At 44.9% G+C, this 24,963-nt stretch overlaps 1 protein-coding gene across 1 annotated transcript in view; it reads left to right on the top strand.

Moving 5' to 3' along the window:
• The first annotated feature begins 230 nt into the window (after positions 1-230).
• CTDSP2 (CTD small phosphatase 2) overlaps positions 231-24,963 on the top strand; it is a 144,641-nt gene continuing 119,908 nt past the window's right edge. Inside the window, exon 1 of the mRNA XM_086965708.1 lies at positions 231-840. Coding sequence (XP_086821834.1) covers positions 777-840 — 64 coding nt within the window. The 5' untranslated portion in view covers positions 231-776. The remainder of the gene's footprint in view (positions 841-24,963) is intronic.

Here is a 24,963-nt window from a genome sequence, read left to right as displayed (position 1 = left end):
GGTCGTGTTTCTTCCTCCTTCTCCACCACCCAGCGTTCCCACCCCTGTCCAGAGCCCTGCCTCTGCTGCTCGCTTCTCAAGCGCTGCACTGTAAACATGAAGCCCGAAAGTCCCTGCCACCCCTCTCTGGCCCCCTCCCCCAGCTCTGCCCAGGAATGCTGTTAGGTAAACAGTGCATAGTAAAAATGCCTCCCTCCATCGTCCGCCCACTGCCCTGGCAGCCAATCATAGGAGCCCTGCTGTTTCAAGCGCCCCCTCCATGCCCCAGTCCCATGGGCTGCAAAAAACAACGTCGGATTTCAGCTAAAAGCTTCGCATTTTTTCCCTCCTGCCAATCGGAGCTGCATTGACTTTCATTTGCAAGGCGAGCACCTCCTGGGACCGTCGGGGGGAACGCCTCAGTGAGGGAGGCCGGCTCAAGAGCAGCTTGTTTATCTGTAGTAGAAGGAAGGGGGGCCTTGAAACTGCCCATGTCCCATTTCCCCCTGTTGTTTTGCTGCTCTAGCTCGGATTCTCCATGTTGGACCAATTCTGAGACCTGGGGACCTGCCTTCTTTCCCTCCTGGTGCACTAGAACCCCTCCGCCCCCCCAAAAGAAATCTCAACACAGGAAAAGAAAAGAACTCCCCCCTTCTCCTTCTGGCCGATTTTGAAGATCGGAGCTTCCAAATCAAAGGGGGGGAGGAAGAAGAAGAAGAGGAGGAGGAGGGGGAATAGAGGGGATCTTCGAGCAAAAGAGAGACAAGCGAAGGGTCCTGGGTCTGTGTCATTGTTAGATGGAAAGCGGTTCCATCATCACCCAAGTGCACCGGGAAGAAGCGCTTGTGCTTTCCAAGCAAGGTAAGAAATGCCAGACAACTTTGTAGCACAGAGCGGAAGGGGGGCGGAAGCCTGAGAAACATATTTGGAGAGGGGCAATTTTTCACTTGAATGTTAGGCAGTGACTTTAAATCATTTTGCTACTCCTCCCTTTCCCCCACACATGTCCCCGTACACACCCCTCTGCCCCTCCATTTTATTTGCATGCAGGGGATCTGAAATAAAGAGCTCTGGTTTATTGTTTTGCGTTTTTTTCCGACACCGGGAGTTTCTCAGCAGTGTTGTTTTGATGCCTTGTGACATACGTCGATCAACAGGATGCTAACCCTTGCTTATTGTTAGTACATTTTTCGAATCCGTGGCATTTCCTCTTTTATGATTCATAATGTTGAGGAACGGTTCTTTCACCTTGCCACCGAATTGATTGGAGGTCCTGGTTTTATTTTGACATTCGTAAGGATATATAATTTGTAATTGACTTTACGTGTGTGGCTATGTACCAATTACAGTGAAATGTTATTAACTAAGATATACATTGATGTTGTTATGGTTTGATTGTAAACTGTCTACGAGCCTGCATGCAATGATCAAAACAGATCAGGTTACTCGCCCGTCGGTGTTCTTGCCAATTTTTTTTTTGCTTTCATTTTTTTTATGTCGCAGGGAACGGCGGAGCAGTTTTATCATAAACGTACATTATTTCGTTTGTGGAATGGCCACACACCCGACCACTGTCGTGTCTATCTTTTAACCCCACCCACCCGTTGCATTTTCCCTGTGGCCTACATTTTGCCAGTAGGTGCCATGGGTGTGCTTCATTGAAGCCCCCACGTTGGCCACTCCGGTGTTGACGAATTGAAAGAAACGTGTGTACACGACTCGAACCGTTTAAAAAACACAAACTTTGGCGTTCTTAGGCGCCAGAACAGCTGGCACGATTTGAATATAAACAAACCCCAACATCACGGCAAATGGTACACTCCGCTGAAAAGCAGAGGGAGGCGGGGTCATGAGGAATAGTGTGCACACAAAACCAATGGAAAGCACCTCGAAACCTATATACAATTAATCTATCATTAACACCCGTGTAATCTTTATCGTGTCGGTGGAGCTGCAGCTTTGTTGATGCATGTCACCAATGTGCATTGCCAGGATTCTGACTTTGATAGCAGCAACAAGAACAGCCATCTTTATGTATATTCTATTTATAGTTTTTGATGTGGCACCTCATAATCCCTAGGGTGTCAGGGCACTTTAGGTGTACGCTTCTCGGTGAAGGGAGGACAGAATTACACGTAAGAAACTACATTTAAATGATACCTTTTTAAAGGTGAATAAAAGCATATGAATTTTAGATTAAGGTGATAATACTATTTCGAAGAGAAAACTGCATTTACAAGAGGGCATTGGACCTCAGGATCAATAATAACCAAATAGGCGTAAAACTGGCGTGTTTATCAAAACGCATTTCCTGCAACTTGTATCTTTGAAAAAAAAAATGCTTGTCTTCTCTCGTTTAATGAGTGTCACGCCTAAGAGGTGGCTGGCCAGGCCGAGTGGCCAAATTGGCTTTTTTCGAATTTCACTTGGGCACATTACTTTCCCTCTCTTATGCGCTACATTTTGGGCAAACCCCCTTGGGCACACCCCCTACAGTCCAATTCCTGTGCACTTTTGGGCCTCAATAGCCACGATTTTAGTGGAAATCCGTTCTCTAAGACTAAACATGTTGGCTTGATTGACGGCAGAGAAAAACGTGCACCAGTGTCACCATTAGGCAGTGCATTTCTTGTGGTTAATATGCTTTGGCTGTCACTGATGTCTTTGCAGTTGTCATTTTTGACAGGAAGCACATCACGTTCATTTGAGGAAGAGGGTGCGGAGGTTCGGTTGCAATAACTGTGTTTTGCCTCTTAGGTGCTCAGCGGTCAGCGCACAGTCATTGGTGTGGTCTCTGCTTTCACTTTTTGGCTGTGAATGTTTCTTTATAAAGAAATGAGGTATTAGAAAAAGTTAGACCTTTCAACTAAAATGTTTCCTCCTTGCTCCTGGTGGGTATTGTTTTTTCTCCCCTCTAATGCCTGTTAGTGGTGGTTTTAAGCCGCCGATCACAAACCCTTCCCGGTCTATGTCCCGTAGTTTTCACCCGCGTAGTGTACACCCTTTCAGCGGCCGCCTTGGGTTAATGAAGGAGTACTGGCATGGAGTCAGTCGGGTTTCCCGCTCACATCAGACTCCTCTCTCGTGGTCTGACGGTCAGGGCTGTACTCCTTCCTGCTCCCATGTGTTCTGTACTCCTGGGGGTCGATTATCGTCGCGTACGCCTGCTCTCCTGTCTCATTCCTGGGGGTCGTGGGTGTACGTCATTAGTACGTGCCAGGGGTCCTGTCAGTGTTGAATTATCCATAGCCTGCATGTGTACGGCTCTCCCCGCTCGTCTTGGCGGCCTGTTCAGTGCCTCCTGTGATTCGTGGGTGGTCGGTATTGTCGCAGGTGCTTTTGTTGTGCTCTCTGTCCGCGACTTTCCCTTTCTCTGCGTGGCTGCTGCTTGGCCCCTCACGGTCGCAGGGGTCGCGTGCGCGCCCTCCGTGACCCTAGGGCTTGTCTGCCTTTGAAGGTTTCTCTCGCGCCTCTTCATGTGGAGCGGAGCACGTGACCTGTGGGCGTGCTCGGTGGCGCTTGGGTGTGGATGGCGTTTGTATGTGTGGCGGTGTCAACCGGGCCCCAGGAAGGGCGGCTGTGTCCCGCTTGTGTTCGTAGCTTATTCCTGCGCACAGTGTCACTTTTGTAAAATATCCTAACCCCCGGTAAACTTGACGAGCGCAAAATGTCAACACCATCACTTGAGCGTTTCATTCAGTCTCCGTTTTTTTTCTTCAATATTCTGACACTTCCACAAATCATAAATAACATGTAGCTGACAACGCAGAAAAGCCAAGAGTGACAGCAGACTGCCATCCGCTGTGCGCTCCGCCCTGACGTAGAACGTCAAAATAGACTCTGATTTACAGCCACGGCCTACACGGCGGCACGGGGCTGCTGCTGCCTCTTTAGGTCTGACTTGAGAGTGATTGCTGATTGTTGGTGCCTATTGTTACCAATTCTTTAACGTATGCATCCCATGCAGTGAGTGGGCTTTTGGCTCCTCCAAGAGGAGTAATGCGTCTTGCAGTTGGATGTTTTGGTGTATCCCTCCACCTACCATCGAGTTCTTGCATTACAGTGCACGCGGAACCATCACCCAGCGAAGAAATGCTCTGAATTGCTGCGCATTGAATTATTTGACTCGAATTATATATACAGTCGTTTTATATGTTTTCGTTTCTACAGTAGCAGTGTTTCTTATGGAATCCATCCATTGGCTTTCCAAACTTCTTCTTTTTTGTTGCTTCTTTTAATTTGGCTGCATCCTCGTTGTGTTTCTGTATGATAGCTTGGTGGTTAGAGCACCTGCGGCACAGCCCTGTTACTTGAAGGTGAGAAGTTAACACCCAGCAGGCCCCTCTCCGGCTCGTGCTATAGAAATAGGCAACATTTTATTTACAAAGACACAAATCTAACAAAACGCTCTTTAAAATATGATTAAGGGCTAAGTAAATATCGGGTGCCCGGCGTACTAAAATAGATGAAGCCTGTACCGCTATGCAAGTTACACTGCAGTTTGTTTTACACCCATTCCTATGCCATTTATGCTCTTTTCCTACTTAGTCAGGTGTAATTTGTGCATGCACATAGGAACTCACAATAGTGAATTATATTAACAAATAAAGGGCGCCCAAACTTCTCTTCCTATGCCAACGTCTTTAATTTGAAGCAATTTGAAAAATGCTTATTTCGACTTTTTATTCAGTCGAACATATGTTTACCGAAAAGGACTCCTTTCCTTCCAGTCCTTTCAAAATCAGGGCTGTGGGATTTCTTACTTGCATTTTAAGACACACATGCCCCAACAAACATGCCCCAACAGGTGTGAGGAATGCAGATACCTGGAGTCCTGGAGTAGCACGAAGCCACCTGAGTGGGGGTTCATCATATTTGTCTTGGATTTCGCCGAGTTCTCCTCTGCCAAGGCAACAGGCATACAAAAGTGTTAGAACTATTCGCCCTTAAGTTACGAACCCATGAATAATTTGAGGAAATACACCCATGGCAATGGTTGTTACTCCGCTGTGAATTTTGTGTGAATTCTGCACAGGCCATGTTTTTTTGTGTAAATTTGACGTATACCCCAAAAAGACCTTTTGTAAATTCTTCTCGCTGATACTCTTGTCACATAAACATAGACACAATCTTCTGGCCTTGCGTTGCAGTTGGAGTGTTTTTCTTTTGTTATGTTTTTTATTTAGTTATTTATCCATCTATCTATTCTAGCTTCGTGTGCCCCGAACACAATTTCCCTCTTCAGGCAACAGAGCTGTCAGAAGCTTAATTTGGGATTCCTGCTGCTAAAAGTTTAGCTTTGCTACTAAAAGAGAAAGCGATTCTATAATACATTTCACGTTAGTGTAGCCCGTGAACCTGGCAGTGACAGAGAGGACCTTAGTGGCTCTTTCCTGTGTCGGGCGGTTTGAACGTGCCTTTCTGTAATTAGAACCCTCTGGTCTTTGGTCTCATCCCAAGTGTATTTTCATAATCACATTTAGTGATCAAGGGTAAATCACTTTATCCCATGAGATGCCTTATCTACAATGTTTAATAACAGACTTGACTGTTAATTAAGTTCGTCATGACAAAAAATAGGATAAGGTTCACCAAGCTCTCATCTTCTCACTGTTCTGTTTAGGGTCCCCTAAAATATGGTCCTTCATAAAGTTTCCGTGGGAATTTTCACCAAGCTCTCATCTTCTCATAGTTCTGTTTAGGGTCCCCTAAAATATGGTCCTTCATAAAGTTTCCGTGGGAATTAATGGGACGAGGAATAGTTAGATGACAAATGGGTAAATAGCCTCTTTTTTATTATCAACTAAAAATGATGGATAGGCAACCAAGTTAAGGACTCTCGCTTTATGGACAATTTGCTAAATGTTTCAACATTATGTTCTCCTTTTTCATTTCTGCTGTGTAGCCTTTCCTTTTTGATCTCGCTCGTTAAGCTCTTTGTAGAGTCCACTGATTGACCTAGGGATAACAAGCGGCTAACAAGACATTATTACCCCTCGCCTCCCCTTAAAAAGACACCTTCTGCCCCACACAGCAAACAAGGTTACAAGTGACCCCCGATTGAATGGGCTGTTTAGTGCATGGACTCTCTGAAGCATTTTCTCATCCAATGTGTTTCATTGTGAAGGGGAAGTTGGTCTAACATCAACTAAGTGTGAGACTCCCCCTGTGTATCTTTGACCACCTTGAGGTGACCACATTAACCCTTGTTGTTACCGACATTATTTTCAGTTCTGGGCTTTAGCGTGGCTATCTCATGCATTCTGGATATTGTAGTTATGTCATCAATTAACCTGATTAGACAAGTACTCCTGATAGCAGCTCTCTGTAGGTGAAAATTCCAGGACTCTATATCCGTAAGTCAACCCCAGGCAGTCTACACCAGTGTCTGTATTCCTCCACACGTGGCTGAAGTCCCCACTTTGGGTACTGTTGCAAGAGCAGTGGGGAAAAGTAAGGTCAGGTGAGCATCATAGGAGCACAATGAGGAGGGGTTGGAGTTACAAAAGCCAAAAAATTATTGAGTGGGAAGGGGGATGGGGAGCAACATGGAGATCACAGGGTTGGTGATGTATGATATGGAAGCAGCACACAAGGGAATGAACAAGAAAACACACGCAGCCTCACTGAGGGATGAAAGAGAAAAAGTAATTCCCTGATGTGGAGCCATGCAGTGATACATGCCATCCAATCAAAAGGAAGGTACGGAAACTAGTCCCAGGGGAGGGACAAACACAAGAGGAGGAAGCAGAGCCATTGAATAAGAAGCAAGGAACAGAGACTGAAACAAAAGCAAACCAATGATAAGTAATGGAGTGACCCAAAGCCCGCTGTGAGTTTAGATAATGGACACACTAGGTCTTCAACAACAAATACATAAAAGCTGTCTATAAGAGGGATCTAAAACGACATGAACAGAATTTAAAACTATGACAGCTGACCCCAGGTATTCCCAATAACCATAACATTATATGAAATCGTTTGAGGGGAGGTTGTGATTCTACGCCTACTGTGCTAGCAGCCTAACCGCCCGCCATGTGATGTCATTCCGTGACCTCGATGTTTAATCTTTTGTATTGTATGTATATGGATCTCCATATGACACACAATTAGAAATGTGGTTCAACTAGAATGTATTGTTCCCTGTGTTTTATTGGGGAGCAATTTGAAAAATAAAGTTACTTATATTTACACTCTGGCATTCTGTCAGTCATGATGGAGGACGGTTTTGCTACAAGGCCAATGAAGGGGAGTGAAGGTCTGAAAGGTAATGAGACGGAATGCAGACTGTCACTTTGTCAGTGAACACAGAGGTGTCATCTGTAGGACTGGGCGGTGAACTCCGATCCGTTTGCAGAGTTTTCCGCACTCTGCTGAGCATACGCAGTTCCAAAAAAGTCGAGCTCACCAACGTCAAGTTGTCAAGCGCACGCAGGGAAAATCCATCTCCCGGTGAGATGTCTCAACACGGCCGGGGGGTGAGCTTTCTCAGCGCGGATAGTTGCGATCGCTCGTGCTGAGAAACCTTCCATTCGCATTGAGAAAGCTGCCGTCCGGGTAGAAGATCTTGCGCTGCGCATGGTGCACTTTGCGATGATTTTAGAGCGCTAGACAAACGCTCAGTGCTGAAAATATACACGAACGGCATGACCAAATACACTTTGCCGCTTCTGGAACTCTGCGTAGCGTGGTTGAGTTTTTGGGTCACTTCGCGGAGTTCTGCGTAGCAGAACTCCACCCAGGCCTAGTCAGGTGCCCACTTGTCATGAAGTGCTTGCACACGAGCCTAGTTTTATAGGAAGCATCCTGGGATTTATAATTCCTTCCTGGATAATATCACATTATCACTTAGGCCAGGGTGACTTCACCCTGTCATGCAGTGAGAGCCAAGTATCTACCCATGTTTTGTGCTCCCGGCTCAAAGATCATCCACCCACGATTCGATGCTGTGCTGAGGGAGTGATGGTGATTCTTCGCTGATCTTGATGTTCTGAAGTCCCCAAAACAACCCATATTTACTTATTAGGTGTAAGGAAACAGAAGGTTTTTCCATGCACCCACCTTTGTGGTGAGTATAGAGGTGATTCTGAAAGACCTCTCTTGTCTGCATTTGTTATTTTTATATTCATCCCCTCAGCGAAGATCTTGGCCATGGTGCAGTAGTGAGTGAAGGCCTCTATTTGGTGGTGTATGTCAGTGTTCCAGCTGATGTGTTCAAGGGTATCGCACATCTGAATTAGGCACATCTTCCCTGCTTGTTACTGCTTTAACAAAAAGAGAACTGGATACGTTTGTCGGGTGGCCATTTTTAGGTTGAGCATTCAAGACCTCTTGTATATACTTATATGTGTATGTACTTTGTGGGCTCTGGAGATCAGCCCTAGGACTTGTCTGCTTCCTCTTAGGGACTTTTTTCTGTTCAACTGCCTCTGTTTAATTGTCTTGTTAGAAAACGACCAGCATAGGTCAGTAAAATACTAGAATTGCTTTCTGCAGAGGGACTTTTTTCAAAAAACATTTTTCTGGCAACTGCTTCTATTTAACTTTCTTGATAGAAAACGACCAGCAGTGGTCAGTAAAATACCAGAATCACTTAAGAATTCTCTAGATTCCAATCCATAGAAATTGTCTTCCACGAGCACTTATGGACAATAATATTTTTTCAAATCCTTGTATTTTCAGTGATATGACCACCGAAGGCCCTGATTTTATATTAAAAACAGAGCTTTGGACTATGCCATTTCTCACTCAAAGGCAATATTTCTCTCCATGTGTTCCCATACCTGGCGTGTCACGCAGTTTAGTGCTTACTTTCTTTCCCTCCATGTTAAAGAACAGTAGATGTTTCTGCACCCAGGCTAGTGTGCTGCATAGCTAAATACATATAAGGTCCCAAAGGCGAGGCGATTGCATTGCAAATGCTTGTTACATCCAGCTATTTTTATGTGATTTATGTTGCAAGCCTGGCCTTTGAGGTTTATTAGAATTTTGAACAAACTATATCAGTGAAGTTGTTTTTGTTTTGTTTTCTTTCTGCTTTTTAGTGGAGTTGTGTGAGAAACACCAAAACTACCACTCGCATAACCGTCAAAATGAGTACTATTTTATCACTTGTTTCATTTATTTGATCCATTGGAGAATCCGACGGTTGAAGACAAATCCTACAAAGGCATTTTCAAGACTTTTTAATGTAATTATTCGAGATGCACACACTCTGAGTTTTTCCGCATTTCTGAGCTGTATTTGGTCATCCTGCTCTCATCAGACCGCAGCGGATAGAGACAAAGTTTGCAGTGGTGTAAAAGTATTGACTTGTAAATAGCGCTAGCTAGCTGCCTCTGTTTTTCAACTTCTTAGGACTCGACGAAACCTCCTTGTCTTTTGAACCAGGATTTCATGAGATCAGATATGGGTGTCTTTTACATTTATAGTCTTGCATCCCATTGGGCAAGAGCAAGCGCAGGGAGGGCATTTGATGGCATGCGCCCTCACGAGGGTGCCTCTCGAGCTGCAGTGACGTGTTGTGCAGCCAAATGGCGAATTACCCAACCCTTTTTTGGCCAGGGATTTGCTGGAATGTGCATTAGAGTGCTTAACATTAGATATTACGTGTTTAGGGATAAAACATAGGCGTGCCACTGAAAATATGCAATCTAACATGAAACAGCTGCTCAGTTACTTGTTATTCCTCACCCGAAGATGCCAGTGGCAAAGTTATGGAAGCAGGCTTTAATAAAGCCAGTAGGTCTTGTCTATGAGAGCTATTGGCTTTTTCAGTGGTTTGTAGCCATGCTGTACAGTGTAAACAAACAAACTATGAGTTGGATTGGGGTGAGCCGACCCAGAGGGAGAGAGGGTGGATGAGAAGAACACAGGTGGGGGAAGAGTACAGGTGTGTGGGGATCGGGAAACACGTACAATGGAGTATGGGCAGGAAGGGGTGAGGCAGGCAAGCACATGGAGTGTGGGCAGAAATGTCTGGGGCAGCACATGCACAACAGAGGGTGGGTGATTGGGGCTCATGGGGAAGCACTGGGACAACGTGGGATTGGCAGGAGGGTCTGGGGAAGCAACCATACAAACACAGGAACAACTGAGGGTGAGGAGGGGAGGATGGGGAAGCAAACAGACAATGGAGGGTGGGCGTCTGGGGCTGCGAAAAAACACACTTATATTAAGGGTGGGCGGGAGGGGCTGGGGCAGCACATAGACAATGGATGAATGGAGAAGTGCACAAGTGGGCCAGCTGGAAAACAAACACTGTTGTAGAGTGCTTAAACGAAAAGAAAAAAGAAGCACCTGAGAAAGTGAGCGATAGAAGGACACAGTAATGATTTATGCTCCAGGGGAGGGAGGTAAACCCAAAAAGAGGAAGGAAATACCACAAAATTGACAAGAAGCAAGAAATGAGAGGGACCATAAAGCAAGCACTGGTAAGCACAAGGCGGCCTCTGTGCCCACTGTAAGGTAACAGAAGGTCTTGCAGAGGATAGCGCATATGCTTAGGCAAGACCTGACCAGAGACAGCTTATGTGTTATCTTATGTGAGACCTAAAAAGGTATTCAGGGCAGCTGTTATCATGTAGCCGAAGCCTTGGCTATCCAGGTGGCAGGACTGTTCTGATCCCAACTTTGAGGTTTGGCCCGCATTGCACTTCTAACACTGGGCAAACCCTTCTATTCCTGGTTCTGTTTTGCTATCTTTCAGAATCTGCAGAACTACTAGAAAACGTCAGGAGCCAATTAAACATGTCTTGACATTTACCATCATATGTTATGCCTATTAAATGGTAACCCAGATCCAGCAATGTGGACCGGCTGCCTACGTTTTCAACATTAGCATGTTGAGTTTGAGGTTAAAGTGATTGATTTGGAAGCAAATGCTCAACCGCTTTATCACACACATTCATTGACCCCAGAGCCAGATTCTCATTCAATAGCGCTGGATCCTTCTGCTACAGACGATCTTAGTATTTCTGAGTGGTTGCCTTTTTCTACTGACTTCATCGCCGCCCTGTGATGTTTGCACCCTCTAGACCCGCTTCTCTTCACTAGCCTCAAGACGATAGAACCTCTGGTATTCTTAACCAGAGATCTTGCACTGGGAAACCTGTCAGGACGCCCTTCTTTGTGAAGGCCGCCCGGCTATTGAATGCAGGAAGTGAGCTTTGTGCTATGGTTCGGAAAATCTTTTGATTCCACCAACAGTCATCTCCTCGCTGCCTCGGGTATTTGGCCTGCATGCACACTCCTGCATAAAAGGCAAATATCTACGAGCTGCCAAAACATATTCTGTCTTTTGTTCCAAAGAAAAGATGTTTTGAGGAAATTTAATTAGTAGATGTATCTGCTCAAATCCTCCCTCTCATATCTACATCAGGCATTGGGAAACCTATAGTCAAGCAGAAGCTATGGTTACATAACATGTATTTTTTTTAATCGTAAGCCCACGTCACAAGCAAAAAGAATAATATGCCACTGCTTAAAAATGGCAACCATATGTTGGCTATAAAATGTTTTATTAAAAAATGCATATTATTTTAATGCAACAGTAAGGGTGCTTCCTGGTTGGCCAGGGTGAGATTCCTTAAAGTTGTAATGCTTATCACTAGAAAAATAGATATATTCTAGATGCACAGAAAACGTACTACTGTTTTGAAGTACTGAAGACCTAAGTTAAAAACACAAGAATGACTAATAAAATTATAAGGATAACGAATGAGAATAGAGCATTGGCCTATCTGTGGCATTGGCACTACTTTTCAAGTGACCATGCTTCTATTATTAACTCGAAATTCCAATAGCACATTTCCTTTACTTGTGCACATTCAGGTCATCAAAAGGTAGTATTTTTTCAAATCACTGTCCAGCACCATTTTGGGGGAAGCACTGATTTGCATCAGTTGATCTACTTGTTGGGGCCGTATTGGGCATGGGCGTCCTATTTAGAGGTGGCTGAGTGCAGCAGGTACACCAATGGAAGCCTGTGAGTGTGCAGCTGGTTTATGACTCTGTGACATAACGCAAGTTCAAGTCTGTTGCCCCCCTTCACCCCACTTTGGGGTAACCTCTTCAAAATTAAACTTGAACTTAACAACTTACCACTTGCTAAGTCATGGACCCGATGAGGCCCTGGTGTATAGGCGGCTCTCGTTAGCAGCTGCCTCTGTTATTTGTGTTCTACTGATAGACTACCCCAGTAGTCTTTCTGGAGAAACTTTCAGAAGAAGCTGGATCTTTAACATTCCATTTCCAAAATGTCTTAGTGCTAAGCGGTTTCAATCTGTGGCATGAAATCCCTTTAGTTGATGCTAACTCGACAACCTTCGATTTAGCGCTGTGCTACCTAAAAGGTAACAAACCACTTTACAAATCCTGTTTATATATTGTCGGCAATTGGCTTAAATAAGGAGAGTATCTGGGTTTATTCACAATTGTATTTCATAGTGATTCTTAACAGTGCATATATACAGAGTCTCGTCTATCTTGCTCCTTTTGACTGGCGTCGCTGGGTTGTCACCTGGAATATTCCATGGGGCGGGAGTACCTCAGGAAAAAGAGAAAACCTGGGTGAATGACCTTTGCGTTGGCCTTAGGGGTCATTGGGTGGGTAGTGATGGGACGGGTTTACACCTTAGTAATCCTTTACCAGTGCCAGGGTCTTTTTTCCGTCCGAGCTCATAACTCATATCCCTCTCCTTCCTCTCTAGTTAGGACTTTATGTAGCGTTAGAAGCCCGCCTCCACCTTAAATCCTTTAAGCGGTCCCTCACCTGTCTGAGCCACGCTCCTCCTGGAACATGGTTGCTTCTGCGTGGGGTCTTGAATCGGTCTCCCTTTTCTCGTCCACTGTCATAGTCTTCACCGTAGTCTCGTCCGAGACTGAGTCGGGTCTGCTCCTCCTAGCATCCCTCTGCTGGGACGTCGGTTTCCTTCCGCGCGACCGGCAGTGTCTCCTGATACTCGCAGTCTCCATAGCCCGTAGGAACTTCCGGGATTAAAATTTCCGTCCCTTCTTCATCCGCTCCTATTGGCAGGGACGGGACGGCCACGTCATCCTTGTGTGTTTAAGGCATAGTTAGGAACCCCCCCCCCTTAAAGGAGCCGCCATAGCAGTCTGCAATATGACAAAATGCACAGCATGAGCCGGTAAGAGGTCGGTCTCTACATCCTCTGGTCATCATTCACAGGGAGATTAGGGATCTTGTGACATATATCTTAATCCTAGGCGCTGAAAATAAAGTAATTAATGCTACTCATCCAGGCAGACACAAAATGGTTTTCATGTATGCCTTCGCTTATTCCATCAAGGTTGCATCTGCTCTTGCTCTATAGTGGATGGGCCACGCCTTGTTTAATCAATCAATTGATTTGTAAATCACTACTTATCACCGGTGAGGGTATCCAGGTGATGGATAGGAATATGATCCTATTCCTTATCACCGTCCCTAGGAAACCTGCAATGCCAGCCCCATGTCCCATTTATTCTGGAACTCGACTTTGATCTAAAAATGTAAACCACTGAACCAGTATGAATTTTTAGAAACTTCCGAGCATTGGTGGCCATTACCACCAGCCCTGCAGGGGTGTCCCCTGCATTCAACAAATGTCGAGTGTCTGTTTTTGGTCACACTACTGCTTCAACCAAAAAGACGTCACCCACAAGAACTGGAACTCGGTGGGTCATGGGTTAACTAAGGGCAGAATGCATCCAAATACGAAGGTCATGAGAAAGTGCCTTTACTGGATGTACTTCTGCCCTATAATATCAAACTCCTATTACAAGGAGCACCTTCACTATGGTAAAAGCTCCTGATCTGTCTTATGATTAATTCTTCCAATTATAATATCAGAACAGACCTGTTTGATCATGATAAGGACGATACTAAGAATCCATTCCTACCCCCAACTGGAATGCTTTAGAGGAGGCCTCCCACCTATTGAAGACTTCCAGACTCCTCAGATCTGATTCTCAATTAATTCAGGCTCTCCTGATGACATCTGTTCGATCGGGGTCTTACAATTCGCCATCTGCTCTCTCCTCCTTGCCACGTCCTTTTCGTCGGCTCTAAGCCGACCTGTTGGTGGAAATGTGTTCTTGAGAATTTGCAAAATAACCCAATCGCGGCCTCAGGATTGAGGGTATTGAAAGGCCTATGTCTCTGCTCCCCATCACGGCCAAACTGGGAGAGAAATATCTAGAGAACCACAATGTACTAGTTACAGCCCACGTGGAAGGTAATACAGCTACCCTTGTCTAGGTAATAAACATATTAGGAACTGGTCGGCACGTCAGACATTCCTCTGTCTTATCTAATTGGCTCTATCGGTCACGTTCTTTACCGTCCGCCATTCCTTCTTGCTCCATCGGTTGGCTGAGGGAGGACAGCTGCTCCGCCCTTTCCTGAGTCCCTTGTATGTGGTTTTCGATAAAGCGAACCTAGCATAAGGCAGTGGAGCCAGAGACCAGAATACAGAAACTGACTGATAGAACAGGCAGCTCATTTGTGGACTGTTCACGCATTGTGGTATTTTTCAGTTAGGACGTGCCCAGCTCTTATTTTGGCCACCTCTCAGTCCCCTCCTGTATTGTTCAGAATCCCTCCTGAGCTATCGCTGTCACTAATCCTATGTATTATCTGTGTGAGGCCCTTGAATAAGATCATCAGATCTTATGGCCTGGGCTTTGTCCTGTGCTGACCATGCTCAGTAGCTCGCAGGGGTAAGCGCTCTACAAATGCAATTACAACAGTTCAAGCGCCTACTGTTCATCCGCCTCAGATAGCCTGGGGAGTGCTATTTTCTGGTTTAGCTGTTTGGGCGACAGGACCCCCCCCCCTGCTCCCTAAACACCCTCGCACCTTAGTATCAAAAATCCGTTTCTAGTTTGAAAAAAAGATATCTCTCTTCTGGAAAATCAGGCACATTTAGCAGCCAAGCTGTGTCTTTCCATTCTAGAGATGTTGGTTCTATTCATTCTTCTGACGATGCAATGCAACCCGCTCGGTCGGCGCAATCCTTCTCTGCAGAATAGGTTGTGCCAATACTCGTTACTTGGGTCTGCAGTCCAAAAACCTCGTCTAAATGACAATGTTGCAAAGCGTGGTCCTCAGACGGGCCTATGGGCTGCGCACGTTCGGCCGCTTGCTGCTACTTGCTCTGTATACCAGCGAGTCTGAGGCCACGTTCAAATCCGAGGCTCTGGTTACTCGGGCGGGAAACACTTCGGTGACCCTGCCGCTGAGGCATGAATGTCTGAGTACGTCCTGTCCTGCACTCTTCTCTTACTGCTGCCACTCGCACCAGACATATGGGGGCAGTCTTGTATTCTCTAGCACTAAAACTATGGTACATTGTACATTCCCCTCTGCACCATTACTCACCGTACCTCCTTTGGGAGAGAGCCTTGAAAGCACACCTTTCCTGTTTAGTTGTTCTATTCCGCCAATGTCACACCCAGTGCCAACATCCCCTATTGTGCGCGTGTGGTTTAAATATTTCAGTCACTCATATATGAACAGGAAAAACGCTGTCATGGTTCAAAAAAGCTGAAATGGGCTTACCGTGTGCCCATACTTTAGTCGGAGAAAGCGGAATGTGAATAATAGTGGCACAAACCCTGGAGCAAAAGGGACATCTCTTAAAAACAATTGAAAGATGTCGTTGAACTGCATGAACTACTAAGTTTATTGCGCTGCAAAACAACGACGCGTTTCGCTTCCAAGGACAGGCTTCTTGGAAGCAACATTCATGGTTATTTCATAGCACAACAAAACGGGTGTGTTCCTGCACTGAAGTGCCATCTTTTAATTACTTTAAGATATATTTTCGACTGGTCTCGCAGCCCAGCACTGGCATCGCTTAGTGGACAAGTGTTTTTTTTCTTATTCGAGGCGTCTTGTCACGATAAACTAAACAAACACAAGGAAATGATGATGGACTGAGCGCTGAAACTTTTCAGATACTCCCCACCAGTCACAGATCTGGGTTAAATCCGCCATCATTCTTTAGCTTACTTCACTACCTCAGTTCAGACACAGCCAAATGCAAATCAGTCTTGACCCTGTGCTTCATGGGAACAGTCCAGCCCTAACTGCCAAGCCAAGCCATGCCTTCCCTGAACCGGAAACAAGCATCCTGGGACCGGTTTCTGGGTAACACCCTTCATCAGCCTGCCCTGCGTGAATCCAGTGGCAAAGTAAGCAAGGGACCGCCAACTTAGGACGATCATAACACAAGGAGATGATGGACAGAGCGCTGAAACTTTTCAGACACTTACCCCCCCTAGTCACAGATCTGGGTTGAATCATCATCATTCTTTAGCTCACTTCTCCACCTCAGTTCAGACACAGCTATATGTAAATCGGTCTTGACCTTGTGACTCATGGGAACAGACCACCCCGAACTGCCAAGCCAGGTCTTTCCTGAACAGTAAACAAACCTTTTAGTATTTTCTAAATGTGTACCCTAACTATTTCAGTGATCAGGATCCACCCTGCTATTTGCGTTGTGGTCTGTCCGTCGATTACATTGAGAAAGCGTTTTTTTATCTGTGGCAAGAGTTGGGTGTTGAGCACGAGGCCAGACTTATGCTCTCGTCATCCCATAGAGACGCGTTCCCAACCTTTTGGCTGATGTGGACTCCCAACTGTATCACTACTGAAATTTACCACTACCGGTGACCGCCCCAAAGCAATTTCTATATACATAAACCTCAAAACAATTCGCAAAAATTCAGTAGCAAGTGTGCAACAGATACATATGCAAAAATCGGAATTTGAATTTGAATCAGAAGGTTGGTTTCAAAACGTAGTTTTATTTCTAAAAGACAATGTTATATGCTGTACTCTAGAACATCATTGTGTCTGTTTTTCTCAAAACACATCCCCTCTTTTTGTCTGTGTCAATTGGGGCCACCAATTGACCATAATAGTTTTCTTTTGCTGTACTTGCGAAGGTCCCACAAATGAAGATGAGGGCGGTCACTTAATTTTTGGCCTCCGATTTCAAATTCCTTCACACAGAGCGTTTTAAAAAATGTGATTTTGTTTTTAATGTAAATATGCTTTCTTAATCTTCCAATATTATTAAATGTATTAAACAGTTAAGGACTACCTAAATAGGTGTTGCATACCACAGGACTCTCTGGTAAAAACAGAGTCCAGTGCGGACTTTCTCTACTTGCCCTCTAATATGTCGGTGGACGCATGCCTGGGGCACTGTTCCATTATTTGTCCATCTTTTTTTGCTTGGCTACAAAGATTTCCTGCTGAATAGTCGTAGCTTCCAAATATACATACCTGATTCACAAAGGGCCTCCCCACTCGTGACGGAGGCCCTGCAGTCGTGGGGGAGTTTCCGCATTTGGGGTGGAATCTCCACAATGAGAAGATTCCGCCCCAAGGGCCGAGGCTCCCCCACAAGTGCGGGTCCACCACAAGTGTGGTTCCGCCACAAATGTGGATCCGCCACAAGTGTGGATCCGCCACAAGTGTAGGTCCGCCATGAGTGCCAAGGCTCTTTGTGAATCAGGCCCACAGTGTTTACAACACCATTAAAGATTTGTGTTTATTTGAAATTCGGTGGAAAGTTCTCATAAAGAAAGCTCAACTACCTCAGTTGAATCACCTGACAATGTGTCTATGGTGCCCAAACAGGTTAATGTGAAAATGGAAAGGTTTTCAACATACTGCGACATACTAAGTTTCATTGCACCTGACACTCAAAGGCAAGGCGCTTCAGAGAGTGGCTGCCGAAATAGACACTGAAGAACCATCTGTTCAGTTTGTGTTTAATTGAGGACCAAACCGCTGATTAAAAATGAAGAGTCAAGCGCATGGACCCGATTAGCAGATGCTGTAGGCAGATATGACCTAATTCCACCAGGGTGAGCCACAGGTAGCCAGTGTGAGTGCTTTAGAGTCAGGCCAATTCTATATCCTCGATGGCTTCAAAGCCTTGTTCTGGGTATTAGTGCGATGATGCATTATCACAGCGGATGACCCATAATGAGTGAAAAGAAGACTATGAAACCTTTCTGCCCACTATAGTAATGTTGTGGAGTCGTTTCAATTGCGCTTTTAGCTGAAGTGAAGAATGTGGAACATCATATCACCAGTTTATAATACAGTTCAAGAACCTTCCAGAATGTACTGAAGGAATTATCAGCACAGCCGTGTTTATCCATTTGAGGGTTTGCCCATAGACAGTAGCTCCTATAAACAAGCATTGGCATAGCCAATAGGTCTCACCTTTGGGACCTTATAAGTATTTCATTATTCAGCACAATATCCTTGGTGCAACATCGACCGTTGCATAAACACTTATAATGTCCCAAAGGCGAGACCTATTGGCTATGCCAATGCTTGTTTATGTATGGCGCAAACTCGGCCCAAGGGCATTGGAGCGCTTTCTATGAGCACTTGTTACGTTACATGAGGTCACATTCACTTATTCAGCAAAGAAAGAATACGTGATGTGCTCAAGATCACAGAATGTTTGAGGTGATGCCGGGACTTGAATCCGGTTCCCCAGTTCTAAAGTCGGCAGCCTGACAGAAACACCACGTGCTTTGCTTAGGCAGGTCAGCTCATGTTTATTCCATATAAATAAAGATGATTTGCCAGTCTCTCCTGGGCAGCTGGGGGCAAACAGCCGATCCCATTTGTCTGTTTTTGTCACTGCCCAAACCCACTGCTGTGCTGTGAATCCAGTCCACGGATACATCAGTTCACACCAAACAATGAAAACCTTTAAATTCGAACTCCTCGCTGGGGGTGGCACATATCTACAGAGGCACGTTCAACGGCGAGCCAAGCAGCATCTCTTGCTAAGAGTGAACTCACAGTGGTGTCCAGGGGCCAGAGCTCATCCTGTCACACCCTGCGGATAAGCTTGCTCTGGGGAGGTGATGAATGTACAAATCTGGCTTGCTTTATGATAATGGAATGATAACTTGGCCGTGAGAAGAGAACATTTATTTACTTAGATTAGTTTGGAGCGACCGAAGAATGCTAGGTCTGAGTTCACCCTGTGTATCAAATTGCACTCTGCCTCTTATAATTCTTTAAATATTATTTTTATTGCCATAGTTTATTTTAAAACCTAACATGGGCATTGTGCAGGTTGCAAGACATATTGCACATCAAGGACAACGTGGTAGCATAGCACAGTAGTATACAATATCTTGAACTGTATAGACTGGGATTATACAACAGTAAGATATTCCAAATTTCCCAGCCAGCGGTTGAGGAATGTGCTTGGGTGCAGGTAATAACAATCAGCTTCAAATAACAAGCATTGGCCGCGGTGAAAGTGGCATCCGCTGACAGTAAAAGATTGCTGGAACCTGGGAGGTCAAGCCGGACAGGGCTTCCGGAATAAACCAGCCCGGGAGTTGTGTGCACGCGCGCGCGCTAAAATAATTCCTTTTTAAAAAGCACGCTACGTCCTGCTGCAGTATAGAGACGCAGGGAGGGGCGGGGGAGTGGAGGCCATCAGAGTGACGCGATCTGTGGTGGGGAGGGAATTAAAGTACAAGCAAGCAAGGCGGAGAGAGGCACGCAAGGCTTAATGAGCCTTGACAGAAACCTACATGGCAGCTGCGCGTGTGACCGCAAGCTTGAGGCCAGCAAAAGCCTCTCGTAGCACTTTCAAAAGCCACTCACTAAATTTCTTGCAGAGCACCCAATGCGCTGGCTCAGCGAGACCTAAAAATATAATCTGGGAACCCGTTTAACAGAGGGAGATACTGTAGAGAAGACCCATAACTTGCACACGAAAAGTTTTCCTGCATAACTGCCTTAAAATTAACAAAATCCGGGTGGACAGCTAGCCAGGTAAGCGCAACCTGGAACAAACCTATATTTGGGCCTTAGGTATCCTCAGAGTCTCCTAGTTATGGTCTCTGGTGGTCCTGTTTATAGCATCAATTTGTCTGCTATTCTCTGCTATACTCAAACTCAATTTCTTAAATTGGTTCTTAAGCAGCTATAGTATCTGGATCTAATTTCACATTCTGTGGATATGGCCACAATAACAAACTTGATCAATAAAAATGTTCACTTCCTATTCCTGGGAAGACCTCAAGTATAATAATTGCAAACAGCCTTTTTCTAATGTTGTGCTCAAAAGGTCAATATAACTTATGCTTGTAAACCATTTGTCGCACAAGACTTTCCACTTGCACAGTTTTACTTTGGTTGTAATGTTGCAAAATGATACTTGTTGGTCTGTTTTTAACATACAATCCTAACTTGAGGTGCCTCAAGAGGTGTCCATTAGTGTGGTTTGATTTGTCTTCGGCAATACAAGACTTAGTATTTTTCATGGTCTGTTAGAGCAAACGCATATCCACATCGCTGGTTTGCTGAGTTTTGATGGATAGTGACCGTTTACTCAGGAGTCGTGGAAGCCCACAGAAAACCCACAATTACACCTCAAGAAGTATATCGTCGCCTTGAATTTCCTTCCCAAATTTTATACGCTGCCCAGAAGCCCCAAGCTGTGTATAATACCTGGAATTTCTAGGTTAAGACATATATGCATGTATGTGTATAATATAATGTCAGCCCTCTTCATCCATTGTCTTCCATTTGTCTATTCTTCAAGCTTTACTTCCGGTCTCTTCAGAGACGACACATGCCAACATCTGTCTAAAAAGAAATGGTACACGTGCAAATACTTAATTTTGCCACTGAAATTTTCATTTAAATTCTGTATAATTTTTTAGGTCATGCTTTTCTATTTGTGTCTTCAGGTTACAGTAATTCATTGTTGGTATTACCTTTTGCTTTGCCTATAAAATCATACATTCTTTTAATGTGCAATTAAACTAATAGGGTGTCTAAACCATCATCATCAAATACCTTTATTCAGCATTTGCCATAAAAGTACATAAGAGCATCATATCTCGACAAGGCATAAGATAAATTCAAGATTTAAAAACAAAGTAAATACATGCAATTAATATATAAAAGCAATAAAAACAGCCATATCAATTCCATTTCATTAGGTTAATACAGCTTCAAAAATGGGCAGAGGTTTATATTAGGCATGTGGCAGTCTTAGTCCTAGCCTTACTCAGAAAAAAAGCTGTGTTCAATATCAATAATGGAACATGAAATATAATACCAGATGGGTGTAGTAGAGGATGGGTCTTCTTCCCATTCTATAAGAGATTAATCTAAGCCCGAAGTCTAGCCTTACGGGGAGCAATGGGGTACTAATAGGGAGACCTGTCAATTGTCGCATGGATCAATTTTCGGCTGCCGAAAGGGCAGCTGCATCCTTGTAACCCCACAGCACTACACCAAAAAGTGCTGCACCTAGGGCCTTATGTTTATAGATTTGGAGTGCTGGAGAAATAGGGCGAAATTGAGTCTCGGTATGTTTTTACTATTCCTCCAGTTTGTTGTAAATTGAACCTTTGCTGTGCAATGTGGGTTTGCCATTCAAGTTGCTTTGTTAAGGTGATTTCCAAATAATCAAAGGTATGCACACGCTCCAGGAGAGGCCTCTTAGAGTAGGATTGTATTGAGTAGTATGGCACGGGTTAAGCACCATGTATTTAGTTTTTTCTACATAGATATCCAAGCCCCTTTCCCTGCAAAAACTATCAAAGTGCTTGATAATTTTTTGCAGCCTCATTGATTTTGAAAGCAATAGCGTGACATTTGCAAACATGAATGCGGCTATTCTGATATATCCCAAACTTGGTGTGTCAGTATCACACTGTTCCAGGTAGGGTACCAGATCATTGGTGAACAATGTAAATAGAGTAGGGTGAGGACACTGCCCTCCCTAACGACTTTATTGACGGGAATGGGTTAGTCAATTCCCCAAATCTGATGCATCTTCCTCAGACAAAGTTATCATCATGAAATCTGATAACCATTTCTAAACCGGATCTAAGTGTGCCTCCCTGCTAAGTACATTCTGTTAAAATTATATTCGAATCATAATCTTTTTTTTATGTAAAATTGTTTGTTGCAAACATATTGCTGTCACTTTTAGTTGCGAGCAGTTGCACTGTATTGAAAAAACTAGACTTATTGGCTATGCCAGTGCTTGTTAATTGTGTAGCTTGGCGCCTTTCTGTAAGGCTATTTGATTTTTCTGTTGCGCAGCATTTGTTAGTTGCTTGTATTTCGAAATTCTGTATTTTTCTGTATGTGTAGGTAGAGTTGTATGACTTGCTGTTTCTGCATAGAGAAGGACTTACAGCTAGATTCATGAAAGGAAATTGCGCTTGCAAAGGGCCAGATTCTGAGAATTCCTATGGGCCTTTAGGCCCATAGGAATGAATGGGGAGTTATTCCTTATTTGCGATTAGCAATTTGCTAATCGCAAATAAGGAATGTGTAGGAATCGCAATTTATTTAGCGATTCCTACATGAATCCCGTTTTGCAAGTCCTTAATAGCGATTCCTTAATAATCGCTATTAAGGACTCGCAAAACGTCTCTTTGATGAATCTAGCTGATAGGGCCTAATTACGAATTCAGTGGCTCATAGGACCTCCAAACCCATGGTCTTTGATCTTTGATCCTGTGGCAGTGGTCAGAGGCCATAATATGATGGCGGTGCAGCTGCAGCACCGCCAAGCATATTATGAGTCTCCTCACTGCCCTCCTTTTCATGGCGGTGAGCCTGCCATGAAAAATGTGGCGGTGAGGGAATTAAGTGGGCCCCAAAGAGGCATCTGGTGCCTCTGTGCACAGGGATGCATGTACGCCCCCCCATGCGCCCCCATGTTCCTGAACAGAACAAAATGCACAACATTGTGCATTTCCGTCTGCAGGAACGTGGTTTGGCATTCTCATTGTGGTGCCTTTCTAAGACTCACCGCCTGGGACCGCTAAAGCACCGCCCGCCAGACCAGGAGCAAAACTAATCTGGTGGGCTGATGACTTTGGTGGTGAGGCAGAAGGGCGCTGGCGTGGCGGCCCGCTGCCACACCGCCAAAGTTGTAATCCGGCCTATAATATGGTACAATGAAATAGAATCGGGTTTTTTGGGACTCGTGCACCGAATGAGTTTTGCCCCCCAACACTGCACGTGCAGCTTTAGAGCAGTGACCACTGCCTGTTAAACATTGTGCGGGAAAGAGGAGCTTCTAACATCAGACAGGTGGGTGGGGCCAGCATTGTTTACCGCCAGGTGCTTTTGCGGGTGAAAACTAGTCTAAAAAGCCAAATGTGCCACAGCATTTCTTTTTCAGAAGTAGAGGCGGTTGTGTCTGCCCCTGGCCGCGCGCATCTTCCGCCCCTGGATAAAAGCTGTCACCGAAGGTGATACATTTCCTTGGAAGCGTCGGCTGTCTCTACCTCCTCTCAGGCCTCCCACATGTGGAGACTTTTAATGTTTCTGTGATCGGTTATCAGGCAGCTGTTTCTCGTTGGCATGTGCGGACATGCAGATAATCCACTGCAGGGCAGCTGTCTTACATCTCCTCCCACCAAAGACCTTGGTGGTTTCAAACCTCAAACACGCTTAGGCTGAGGGAGCAAGTGTTGGACTCTCAAAGGACAACTCTAAATTAAAAAAAAGTCCTTCTTTCATCTTTAAAGGGTTTTGGGGGCCCTGGGCCAAACCTATTTTGGGGGGCCCTGTACAGAACAGATTTGAATTTATGATAAAATGTCAGCTCTTTCATGCCATCACTGGCCATATCACTGACGGTACACTGGCACACTGGTCCAAATTCTAAATGCGTTTACATCCAATATTCAGGGACAGTTATATCTGTTTTCAATATTGTAACACAGCAGCTCATCACTAATATTTCTCAGATAATCTCAGAGACACCCTTCCATTTCTCATATGTGAGTGAGGTCCCTAGTGTGAGCTAAAAGAAACCTTTCTTTATGGGTGTTGCATGAAACATAAACACAACATGTCTCTGCAAAATGTCTGAAATAGACTCTCACACACGACTCATCAGGGCAAGCCTCTGTGCAGGACAGACGTGGCTCTATCAGGGCTCCCCCTGAAAGGCTGGGGCCCTGGGCCGAAGCCCACTTTGCCCATGCCTTACAACGTCTCTCAGAAGTCCGACTTCAACAAGTGAAAGACAATGATCCTATTTTTCTAATAGGGAAATGACCTCATTGCGAGGGTGCCCTTTTGGCCCTTGCACTTCTGTTCGGATGCAACATTGGGTAACTGCATCTGCACTCGGATGTCCAAGGGAGCTGCCTGCATTTCCGGTCTGACAGACTATTAAGAGGGCAAGCCTACTTTCAGGGCAGATGGCACTGAAAGGGGTTCCCTGGCTACATTTAATTTACATATGGCGGCACAGATGTCAACTCCTGCACAGTAAAATTCCCAACTAGGGACTGCATGTGGCCATCAGTAGTGGCGGCACAGAAAAGTAGGGGACAGTACCCTCATTTTAGCATAGATGGCAGAGTAAGGGACCACACCTGTATTTAATTCTGATATCAAGGGAAATATATATGGTCCCAGGACTGATCACGCATAAAGATGTAGTGCTTGCATTCCAGTATCAATAGCACATTAAATGACAGCCCCTACCTTTAGTACCCCCCCCAACCCCCCCTGGAAACGTATCCCCATTTCACTGTTAACGTTAAATCTAGTGACGGCACCTTCATATAGTTCTGGGGGGTGGGGGCTATATTGCTCACTTGGTGACATTGTCTGCATTTATGTATTGGATGGGCGTTTAATGGGCATTTCCACGCTGATGGCCCCTTTAATGCACTGTGGCCACAGGCCTTTACTGACATCACGTTTATAGGGGAATAGTTCTTGAACCTGGTTATAGAAGGCACATTTAAGGCACAATACCTTTTTGTTTACTTTATTTATGGCACAATGCCTGTTTTCAGTTCCTATCACAAATGCTAGAGATGGTACTTGCTCTTTCAGATTGATACTATAAAAACCATACAGTGCATGTTTCTGCTCTTGACCACTGGGCTTTTAACACAGCCCGTCACAGCATCTTATTGGAGGAC

The sequence above is a fragment of the Lissotriton vulgaris genome, chromosome 1_1, assembly GCF_964263255.1.
Source record: "Lissotriton vulgaris chromosome 1_1, aLisVul1.2, whole genome shotgun sequence".
Classification (NCBI taxonomy): domain Eukaryota; kingdom Metazoa; phylum Chordata; class Amphibia; order Caudata; family Salamandridae; genus Lissotriton; species Lissotriton vulgaris.
The sequence above is the reverse complement of the archived record's forward strand: the minus strand, read 5'-3'. Positions and strand labels throughout refer to the sequence as shown.